Source organism: Eucalyptus grandis, chromosome 8 (genome assembly GCF_016545825.1).
Source record: "Eucalyptus grandis isolate ANBG69807.140 chromosome 8, ASM1654582v1, whole genome shotgun sequence".
Classification (NCBI taxonomy): domain Eukaryota; kingdom Viridiplantae; phylum Streptophyta; class Magnoliopsida; order Myrtales; family Myrtaceae; genus Eucalyptus; species Eucalyptus grandis.
The window spans coordinates 69,428,472-69,439,934 of NC_052619.1; the positions used below are offsets into that span (position 1 = coordinate 69,428,472).

An 11,463-nucleotide genomic window follows, 5' to 3' on the forward strand; every position below is an offset into this window, starting at 1 on the left:
GCAACTATCACAACCACTCAGGCGTGTTCCAGATATTATGACCCATCGGCCATGGCCAACTCAACAGTCGTCGGTCATCTAGCATAATCGAGCGTTGTCCCGCTTTGTTAGGCACGGCAATGTCTACGACTATACAGCATTCCATAAAGGAGCATCGGTCTAGCCTCCACCGTGACGGGCATCCGTTGACGTGGGGCATCCAAACTTAATCAGGTATTGCCTCCCCAACTCTCATTGGGTGACGGGTTCCGATAGTAACCACATGTATATCTATACTTGGCCAAGAGCACTGTGCTTTGCACTCAAATACCTCAATTTCAAATAATGGACTTAGCCAATTTTCTTCGTATTAAAAATTTCCGGTAAAATAATTGTGCATGGTCACATATTTAAAACGAACCATTAAATACAGTACGCTCCCACTTTAAAATTCCATGATTTTATATAGTACATAAAAATCGGCGTAAAAAACCAACACCGGGTATTTTTCTAATTAAATACCCATAAAATCGGGTTTTGCAATAAAATTGACAACTATCATCAAGCACTCAATTGCACATATCAGCTATCAATTTTACATATAAATTCAACCACGGGAATCAGCGTAAAATTTCATGAAGTGACTATCCTGTCACAAATTATGCTCATTTAATTAATCTAACCGTGATTAATTAATCTAACCATGGTTAACTATCCATGGTGAACTAACTAATCCACATTAACTAATCTAACCTAGGGTAGACTAACCTAACTAAACTAACCAACCTAACTAACTAGCTAACCTAACCAGGCTAACCTAACTAATTAGTTCATCTAACTAAGCTAATTAGCACTAATCCACTTAGCACTAATCTAACCCCTAAGCGTAATTAACAACCTAATAAATGATTAGGGAGTTAACTCATTGGATTAAGACGGCGGCGGGTTCACAGCGACGGTGGCGCGATGGCAGTGAGGACTCGAGACTATCGTGTCTCCAACGGAGGCCTATGACAGCTGAAAATAGTCCTATAAGCTCACGACTTATGGCTGGTTAAGGTTCTGCTTGGGGTTGAGGCGGACTGGTTGCTTGGTTGGGCTGAGTTGGAGCTGGGCGGGCTGGAGGTGTGGATGTGGCGGATGATGGATGAGTGGGCGGTAAGGGCTGGAGCTGGATACGTTGGGACGGTCGGCTGTGTGGGTGAAGGGCCTGAGGTTGCTAGCTGTTCGGTGGCTGAACGGTGTGGGAGGCTGGATGGGTTAACAGTGAGGATGAGGACGGCTGAGGAGCTAGGCGGAGAGAAGCAACTATGGGCTGAGGATGCTATTGGCTTTGGTGGTGACACTAGGTGAAGTGGTGGGCTAGTGTGTTGGCTGTGGCAGATAGCTAGAGTTGGGTAGTGAAATGGAGATGGTGTAGTGGAGTCTTGTGGCAGTTGAAGGGAAGAAACGCAGAAGGAGAAATGGTAGAGGGGATGGTTAGCTGAAAGGAGGGAGAAGGATGTGGGCGCATGGGGGAAAAGAAGAGGGATGGGAAGTCAATTTGGTAGCCAATAGCAAGCCATGCAAAATATCCAAGCACTCATGAGGAAGCCCCCAAAGTCTTCAGCCCATTTAGTCAAGGCTTCCTCCAATGGCCATTTTCCTATCAATTCCTCACAAAATAAATCATTTGGTTGGCTAAATAACCTAATAAAGCAGCCCATCCGAATTTCCATTTTGTTTCTTTTGTCCGAAATTGATTTTCCGCAAAATCCCGAACTCGACGAAAATTTTCCAAAATATGAGATGATGTAAAAATGAATCGTGACATGCTCGAATGTCCGATTCTCAAAATTGAATTCAATTTCGGGGTTAAAATCGACCGAACGCGATATTAGTAATCTATTGGGTAGCTTTTAGGGATTTTAGCATGTTTGACCTGTGATCGATAATTTTTTATCCACGTTTGTGCATCTCCGACTCGTAGGCGACTCTTGGTTGTCGTAAAAATCGCAATGTTTCAATTACGTGTCTTGAGTACAATTTCGATAGAAAATCGGGTTAGTGCCGTTCGATGTGAATTTCGTAATCATGCGGAATCACTCACAATTCAAGTACTTGCCATAAACAATATTGGGAAAATTATACAAAAAAGTACTAAATTTATTGCAATCATGTCAAGTTACACCAAATTTTATTTTTGCTAAGTGAGTTCTAAATTTTTTTATGTTTATACCAACTCAGTTCATCCGGTCAATTTTGATTGGATGGTACTACTATGGACGCTAGCCGTTCTACGTTGCATTATTTGTGTTGACATGAATAATTTTAATATTTTTATTTTTAATTTTTCTTTCATTTTTCTTTCCTTCCTTTTTCCTCTAGTTAGTTGCCGACTTGGCAACTAGCCGAGGCGAGTGAGGCTTGAGCCCTTGCCGAGTCCACAAGGGTGACCGCAACTAGGCCACCCATTGGGTTAGCAAGGGCTTGAGCCTTGCCGACCCTTGAAAGGGAAGGAGAAAAAAAGAGAGGAAGAAAAGAAAAGAAAAGAAAATAATTATTAAAGGTTGTCCACGTTAGCATCTGTGGTGCCACATAAGACAACCGGTGTCCATGTTTGCATCCATCGGCCAGAATTGATCTGATGGATTGAATTGGCATGAATGCAAAAAGTTTAGAACTTAATTAGTAAAAAGAAAAAAATGTTAAAGACTGAATTAACATAATTATAATATTTTATGACTTTTTAAGTAATTTTCCTAGCAATAATTTCAACAAGCACTCAACTCGGTGACTACGGTCACACACAAGTGATAGTGATACTAATAACTTTTAAAGAGGACGAGTAACTTTTTGCTTATTACTAGTTACCATACTCTTCTTGAGCTCCGTAAATTTTCACATGAAAAAGTAAATTCCGGTAATTATAACAATTATATGTACACTCCAGTTAATAACATTTCATGTATATAAATTTTTCTTAATGTATCGGCCGATCTCATAAGTAAGATTCTTATCCCAGTTAATAAGGGGTCAGATGGTCAAATACCCAGCAAGGTCTCTCCCCAAATGTTCGTTCATTTGTGTAAAGATATCAATATAGATATTAGATTTTGCTATATATAGAAAAATATTATTCTTTTTATCTTTAGTAACAAATATAAATTTTACGTCTATCTGGACACCCGACATCGGGGGGTTCCTACGAGAGAACACTGTCGATTCCTTCGCCCTTCGCTCTGCCGCTGGAAAACTTCCCAGCGAAGGAAGACAGACCCAGCAAAAGCAAGAAGCAAGTTACTGCGCGCCCACAATGTTCCCTTTGATGGGTTCTTCGGTAATGGGATATTTGATGCTTGAGCTTGTTTCTTGTGTGGTTAGGCTGCTCTTGACAGAGTCTTGTGGTGGAGGAGAAAAGAGATTTTGTTTCTTGGGTTGTCCTGGCTCTCGAATCTTGTTTCTATGGGGGACATTGAAAGTTCAAATGCATCACCTTGTTACTATTAGAGTGTAGCATGGGGGATGTGTTTTCCCGGGGAATTGTTTGTTTATTTTATTTTTTTGTTGTTTTGTTTTTGGTGCTATAGTGAGCGATGGGCAGAGTCTTTCTTGGCAGGCCGGGACCATGGGCCGATGAAAATCGCGAGGCATCCGACCATTATACGGCGAAGATCGGTGGACTGCCCGTTAGTGACTTCTGATTTTCTCTTACGGTGTTGTTTTTCACATGATGTTCTGTTCGAAGTGTATGATTCTTTTCGTTTGTCGCAGGACTGGCCTTCTCCATTAATGGACTGGGGATCAGATTTTCTTAAGTGCAGCATATGTGGAAATAAACTTTGTCTCGTCGGACAGGTCTCAATTTTTTCTGTCATGTATGGGGACAATGATGCTGAGGAAGTGTGCTATGAGCGAGAGATCATGTGTGCTTGTAGGTTCCTGCTCCCACATCCAGTGGAAATTTGAAAGTCGAAGAGCGTGTGCTTTACATCTACGGTTGCATAGCTCCGAAATGTGGGAGCAGTCCCTTGAGGTCTCCTCTAAATTTCTGGCAATTTCTTTGCTTGATTATTGATTTCAAGAAAAACTCTTTTAAGTGGTTCTCAATGGTAAGCATAATGACTTGTAGCTGGCGAGCGATTTGTATTCAGAGATCTTGTGAAGAAAAAGAACCAAACTCCACTTGTTGCGATGTGGGAATAGCTGCCACGCCCTCTGTTTCAGCTGGGAAAAATGACTGTTGGAATGATTTGGATGAGAAAGATGAAGACGTGGACTTAGAGGAGCTAGGACGGGCACTTGCAGAAGCTGCAACTGTTACTTCCAACTCGAAGAAACTGAATAGACAAGAGAATTCTGAGGAAGTAGCAAAATTGTCACCTTCAAGGCCAACATCAAGACAAGTAAATGATTCTCTACCTGGTACAGATTTCCTATGAAAGAAGTCTATAGTGGTGCCAACTTTGATACTATGGTTATCCACCAGGTGGCTTAATCAAAATAAACCATCTGCTGATTGCAGTGATGCCTTGCTTTTATATTTATACCTTGGAAGAGCCTTATTTGAAGGATGCCACATCTGCTTGCATGAACTATTCATCTCTTTCCATTAATGTTGACAATCTTGTACGGGAAGAAGTATTGGACGAGGAATCCTATGAGTATGATAGAGCTCTAATGGCTGACCGGACCTACTTCAAGTTTAAGAAACGGCTGGATGCTTATCCAGAGCAATGTTTAAGGTGCTTATCTCTACTAAGTGAGACATGGCTAACACAAGTAAAATTCAAGTTGCTGTTTTGGTCTTGCCAGAAACAACTGTAGTTGCATATAATATATGATACATCGGATTGGGTTTTGACAATCTATGTATTATATAAAGCTAGCCAAAATAGGGGACTCTTGGAGCTTCTTGAATCTTGGATTTTGCAGACCAATTACATGTCATATTTTTTAGGGTCTTACTGTTTTGGAAGATTTGGCTTAGGTGGCAGAAAATGAATCAATTTTGTATGACGATGAACAATTTACCTGGAAAGGCGTAATCCATCTTCAATATGAAGACTCTGTAGCACAGATACAGTGAAGTCTTGCTGAACAAGAGGTTTAGTGTTTTTATTTTAGTAGACAAAAGTCTAATTCATGTTGATTGATAGCAGAAATAGGCCTGTATATAACCCAAACACCACTTGAGATTTTGAGGATTTTTTTTTTTTTTTAATTCCATGTCTTTAGAAGTTGATGCTTCTTGGAGAAAAGATGATGATCTAACATTTTGCAATAAGCAGAGAAACATAAATACTGTCAATAGAATTGTTGTGTATTTGGGATTCAGAATTTGTGGAAAGACTGTACCCTTTTCCGTCTAAAGTCCAAGTAAATGATATGCCATACCCTTCCTGTGACCGAATGTTTAGATATTCAAATGGAGGGAAGCCACTGTTGTCGACTAAAGAGATAGGAGATCCTGGGAGATGCAAACTCTGTGGTGGCCCAAGACAATTTGAGATGCAGCTTATGCTGCCGTTGTTATATTTTCTGCATGAAGCTGTTGATGATGCTCAGAAAGATGCATTGGAGAACTGGAACTGGATGACAGCAATTAAATATACTTGTTCTAAGGTACAAACAACCTCCTCATATTGTTTTTCAATGGATGCTGTTTTTGTGAATGCTGTTTTGCAAACACAATGACTTAGAGCGGTGGCAGTCGGGGAAACTTTTAGTGATTGATATCGGTTTTACACTCTTTTCTAGAATCTGGTCAATAAAAAAGAAGACTTTGGGGGATTCGTGGTTTTCCTTATAAAAGAAAGAACCTCTTTTCTAGATTTGCTATTTTGGTTGGATGAGGTTTGTGGATTTCTTTTGGTTTTGGGTTTATTTCGTGGAACCTTTTTGACACCCTATGTTTAGTTCGCTGTCACTATAATTATTATAAGACTAGCAGCTCTTAAGAAACTCCTGCTTTCAAGTCTTCAGGTGAAAAAGGTGTGGCCCTTCTCATTTCGATTTTTAGTTCCATACTGCTCGGCTATGGATATATAACTAAGTCTTACGAGCATAATCACTCTTGCATGTTTTGGTATACTCATTAAGCTCACATATAAAGTGCATATACATAATTGTTGCTTGTTGCATTCCTCAGAGCTGTTATGACTCACAAAACGAAGAGTTCAGAGGTGGGGACTGGATTGTTGCTGAGGAAGCTGTGTTAGTACAATGCGAGAAATCATTGAAGCAAGCTGTACTTGATTATATATCTCATTACACAGCCGTGCCATCGTGTGGCCCCTTTTCTCATGGAGTAAATTCCAGGCGTCCAGATTAAATAATTGATTTTTGTAACGGTAATGCATTTAAATACTGTCTGGGTAAGTTCTGGGATCTCTTCGATATGGAGGTCTCAATAGTGGTACCATAAAAATGAATAGAAACGTTTGACTGAAGAGAAGAATGTGGTGGGTACCTCAGAAGTTCTTAGAAGGAGATGAATTGAGAGATATATGTTAAATACACTTGATATAACCACAATGTGCAAGAAAGCTTTCTGTAAAGGAAGCTCCTTTGCTCATGTTTGGGTGCACAATTATCTTTTGAAAGCTTATTTTTGACTGATCCTGCTATAAAATTTGCGAGGAGACTTCAAAGTGTGCCAATCATATCCAAGCATATATTATGGTTCCATGTTTCATGTCTAGGGTTATTGATTTTGATCACGAATTTCTCCGGCAGAGAATGAAACAAAGGCTCAGGCTCATGTATGCTGCATGACTTGCTAAAGCTGTAACTTTTGTTGTATTGTAAACAACAGGATACGATAGGAAACATAAAAAAAAAGCAGAAGACACATACATACATACGTTCGGTTAATATAGATTTAAAGTTTCAAACAACCAGAAGGCACATACACGCAAATGTTCGGTATACATAGATTTAAAGTTTCTAGGTAATGTTCCCCGTCGTTTGTCCGTTTAGAGCCTTCGCCTAGCGAGCTTCACCCTCAATCCATGTTTCATGTGAAGTATGATAGAATTAGAAGGTCTCACAGGGTGACCTTCCACAACATGAACTTCGTAGTTATGTATTACAACGGCTGCGATCATTTTCATCTGAGTGAAAGCCACTTGTTTTCCCAAACAAGTTCTCGGTCCCGCATTAAATGCTAAGAACTTGTATGACGGCTCGTGCCTAACTCCTCCGCTCTTCGAAATCCACCTCTCTGGTCTAAATTCAAAGCAATACTCTCCCCATACTGATTTCATCCTCCCCATTGCATACAAATGGATGAGTATTTTCTTACCAGGATCGACTTTGTGTCCACTGGGAAGGACGTCGGGCTTTACAGGGCATTTGTGTTCGAATGGAATCGGTGGATACAGCCTTAATGATTCGCATAGCGCGCCATGTAAGTAAACCAAGTTGTGCACTTGCTCACCAATCTTGAAGACCTTTAGGTTTTGTTCTTCCTCTGGGATTACAGATCTGATCTCCTCTCTGATTTTCATTTCAACAGACCGATTCGTGGAAAGAGCCCAAAAAAATCATGTGAGCACCAAACTAGTTGCACCTTTCCCAGCGATCATGAGATTCAAAATCGCGTCCCTAAGGAACTTGTCATTGCATTCTAAAGCACCCATTGTCTCTTTTTCCACCATGTACAATGTAAATAAATCTGCACCATTTTCATCTCTCTCCGCTTTGCTGGTTCCTTCTCTCAGTTCAACTCTCTTCATCTCTATGTAACTCCCTACAACTTGGTCCATTACTTCCCAAGCGCTTCTCAGTTTCTCCTCCACTCCCAACCCCAACCACCTCTGCAGAGTCCCGAACCACTCGGGGTACATATGGCGATAGAAAATCACCTCCTCGGCATCATCCAATGCCTTGGAAAATGGGACTTCCGGGAATTCGACGGATAAGCTGCCGGGTCGAACCCCGTGACGAATCTGCAAGCAAAATCGAAGGTTAACCTCTGGAACAAATCCTGCAAATCCACCGCGACACCTCTCTGAGACAATTCGTCCAACACCCTGAGCAGGCCATTCTCCACCTTGTCCCTGGTCGTCTTCGCCAAGAACCGACAGAACCGTTGGTCGTTCATAAACACCTGAGCGACCCTTCTCTGCATCCTCCACATATCTGAGTCAGAGTTGAGGATCCCGTCACCCAAAACGTCGAACACCCTCTTGAACTCGGCCCCTTTCGGGAAGTTCTCAAAGTTGGTGCTCATGATGTAGTGGACGTTGGCAGGATCGGCGGTGACCAGCATGTCCATGCCGGAAAACCAGTGGAACCGGAAGAGGAAGTTGCCGCGGCTCCGCTCAAGAAAGCCGGTGACCCAGTCGTGGACGCGGCCCAGGTTGAGGAAGAGCGCCGGGAGCATCCCCACGAGCGGCCAGTTCTTGGGGAGCCCATCATGGCTCTTGCCGAGGAGACGAAGGAACGCGAAGCAGATCGCGGCCCAGAATATCTCCAAGAAACCTACCAATGCCATTGAAGCTTCTCACGACCTTAAGATTTAGGCGTGCTGGAGACTTATATTATTGATTCACTCGTCCAGCTCGCATATATGGAGAACTTCACAGGATTGGGCATTAATTAACGAAGCCCACGAGTCCACACGCCGCAACAGCATCTAATGAAGAGCCTCCCTTTTAGAATTATCTCATCGTACAGGACGGGCTATGATTGAGTACTAATAGGGAGCCCGTTGGAAGCTCTTACGACCGCAGGAAGAAAAAACAAAAGGAGAGAGTTTGTGTCTGGTGGTCCCTTACTAGTCTCTTTAATTTTCCTTATTTGGGTTACTCTCTCTTTGGTGTCTATTGTGCGATTTCAGACGTAGACAAGTGGATAATGGGTGTAATTCCACCCAGGGTTAGGTAATACTAGAGCGTGCAATCAATTGTAATAGTGTATTCTCCCATTTATTAGTGGATCATTGATGATTAATTTTTCCATAGATGTAGGTTCCAATTTTGTGAGCATATCATAAAAATCCCTCGTGTTATTTATTATCCATTGTTTTAACTTTCTCTGATAATTTCATATCTCAATTTATTTGTAAAGATCTGGTCTGTTGTATAAAATGACCAATGACATGGAGTTTATTTAGTGAAAATGTGTCTTCTTCTTGCATTGGCCATGGATAGCAGCATCACCGGCCAGCCATGGAGGAGCCAGCAACACCGACGTTGGTCCATGGTTGTCGTAGGCTTCATTCGGTCAGTTGAAGATTGAGATGGGCAAGGCCAAATCTGCAATCCTGCAAAACAAAATTTGGACGAGCAAAGGCAGAGCCGACTGCAAGCAACAGCAGAGAGGTGGCTCGGGCCACCATGAGTAGCGCCAGAGATTGCTCGACAGGATTGGCTAGGCAACACTACTGTCGAGATTTGCAGCCATTGCCCAAAGCTAGACCACCCGCTTTCTTTAGGTTGTGTCTTTGTCATTCACGACCTGCTGCTGGTCTAGATCGACAACCGTTACTTGTCCATATGAGGCGTCTAACGTGGCTTGGCCTGATCGATCAATTAGTTATGTCGCTGGTGCATCACCAACGACAAACACAGGCCCAGATGGCTGGACAAACAATGCTTATGGATGTTGAAAGGAGAGAGAGAAAAAAACCGATTTTTTTTTTTTAATTTAAAGTCAATGTCCACAGGTCAACCTATAATTTAACTTGAGTTTCGACAATTATCAATTCTTGGATGACATTAGTACGGCTTTATTGTACCTTAGATATGGCTTTCCGAGATATATCAGAAACCTTGCCATAATTGGCAACTTTGGACATGCACTTAGTGGCCGTGTTCATACATGCCACAGTGACACTAATAAATTGGGGGATATATGCATTAGAAATCTTAAAACTTGTTACTAAAATATAATTGAGTATTAAAATTTATAAAAAGTGCAATCAAATTTTAAAATTTATCGAATTAATTCAATCGAGTCCTTTTATTAATTTCATCTAATTTAGCTAATAGAAAATGTTGAGGTGTCTTATTTTATTGTTTTCTTAAGAAATGTGGTGCCCATCAAGCGCCATGTTAGAAAAATATCTAAAAAATAAACTAAATTAGAGTAAAAAAACAAAAAAAGTGGAAGTTTAAAAAGAAAAGAGACAAATAGATTCACCCCACGACTTGAACAAGCTCTTGTTGGTGGCTATCGCCACATTGATCAGGAAGGGTAAGCAAACGTCGCCCGGGCCTCCCTGAAGCTTGGCAACCCTCGCCGGCCTCAGACGAAGCCTTAGTGGCCCTAAGTGACAATCGGCAGCTCTCACTCAAATCTGGTGACGATCACGCCCTCCAATAGATTTGGGCCGGTAGGCCCTCGCCGAGGGCTGCCAAGGCCTCACTTGGGGCTGGGAAGGTTGTTAGGCTTTGGGAAGGCTCAAGCGTCCTTTGACGGCCCTTCTTGGTGGCTATGGTGATGGCCACTGACAAGGGCTTGGCCAAGTTGTGGGGTGAGTTTGTCTTTTTCTTTTCTTTTTAACTTTTAGTTTTTTTATAGTAATTTAGTTCTAATTATTTAATTGTTTGATTTCGTTTTGTGCCACATCATTGCCGCATGTCTTAAAAAAGTAATAAAATAAGACATGTTCACATTTTCTGCTAGCTAAAATGGACAGAGTCAAAGGAAGTACTTAAATTGAACTAATTTGATAAGTCTAAGGATTTGATTGCACTTTTTGCAAGTTTTATGATTTAATTGCATTTTCATGAAATGTTTAGAATTTTTAGCGAACTTATCCCATTAAAATTTTTAGGAGGACAAGTAATCGAAAGGGGAATCTACTTGCTTGAAATATTCATCTCTTTCCATTAATGTCGACAATCATGTTTGGGAAGAAGTATTGGACGAGGAATCCTATGAGTATGATAGAGCTCTAAGGGCTGACCGGACTTACTTCAAGTTTAAGAAACGGTTGGATGCTTATCCGGAGCAATGTTTAAGTTGCTTATCTCTACTAAGTGAGACATGGCTAACACAAGTAAAATTCAAGTTGTTTTGGCCTTGCCAGAAACAACTGTAGTTGCATATAAGTTATGATACATAGCATTGGGTTTTAACAATCTATGTATTATATAAAGCTAGCCAAAATAGAGGACTCTTGGAGCTTCTTGAATCTTGGATTTTGCAGATTAATTGCATCTCATCTTTTCAGAGTCTTACTGTTTGGAAGATTTGGCTTAGGTGGCCAGATAATGAATCAATCTTGTATGATGATGAACGATTTACCTGGAAAGGCGTAATCCATCTTCAATACGAAGACTCTGTAGCACAGATACAATGAGGTCTTGATGAGCAAGAGGTTTATTTTTTATTTTTTTAGTAGACATAAATCTAATTCATGTTGATCGATAGCAGAAATAGGTCTGTATATAACCCAAATACCACGTGAGTTTTTGAGGATTTTTTTCCACATCTTTAGAATTTGATGCTTCTTAGAGAAAAGATGATCTAACATTTTGCAATAAGCAGCGA

At 41.0% G+C, this 11,463-nt stretch overlaps 1 protein-coding gene and 1 pseudogene across 1 annotated transcript; one reads left to right on the forward strand and one right to left on the reverse strand.

Annotated features, from left to right (window-relative positions):
• Nucleotides 1–3,152: 3,152 nt before the first annotated feature.
• Nucleotides 3,153–5,821, forward strand: LOC104417822 (programmed cell death protein 2-like). Its single transcript, XM_039298731.1, has 7 exons — nucleotides 3,153–3,298; nucleotides 3,549–3,647; nucleotides 3,733–3,816; nucleotides 3,897–3,994; nucleotides 4,091–4,383; nucleotides 4,484–4,703; nucleotides 5,379–5,821. Exons 2-7 carry the CDS (start codon nucleotides 3,555–3,557, stop codon nucleotides 5,653–5,655), a joined length of 1,065 nt encoding a protein of 354 aa, XP_039154665.1. The 5' UTR covers nucleotides 3,153–3,298; nucleotides 3,549–3,554; the 3' UTR covers nucleotides 5,656–5,821.
• A 966-nt stretch (nucleotides 5,822–6,787) lies between these two features.
• On the reverse strand, nucleotides 6,788–8,610 carry LOC104415830 (annotated as a pseudogene).
• Between the last annotated feature and the right edge of the window lie 2,853 nt (nucleotides 8,611–11,463).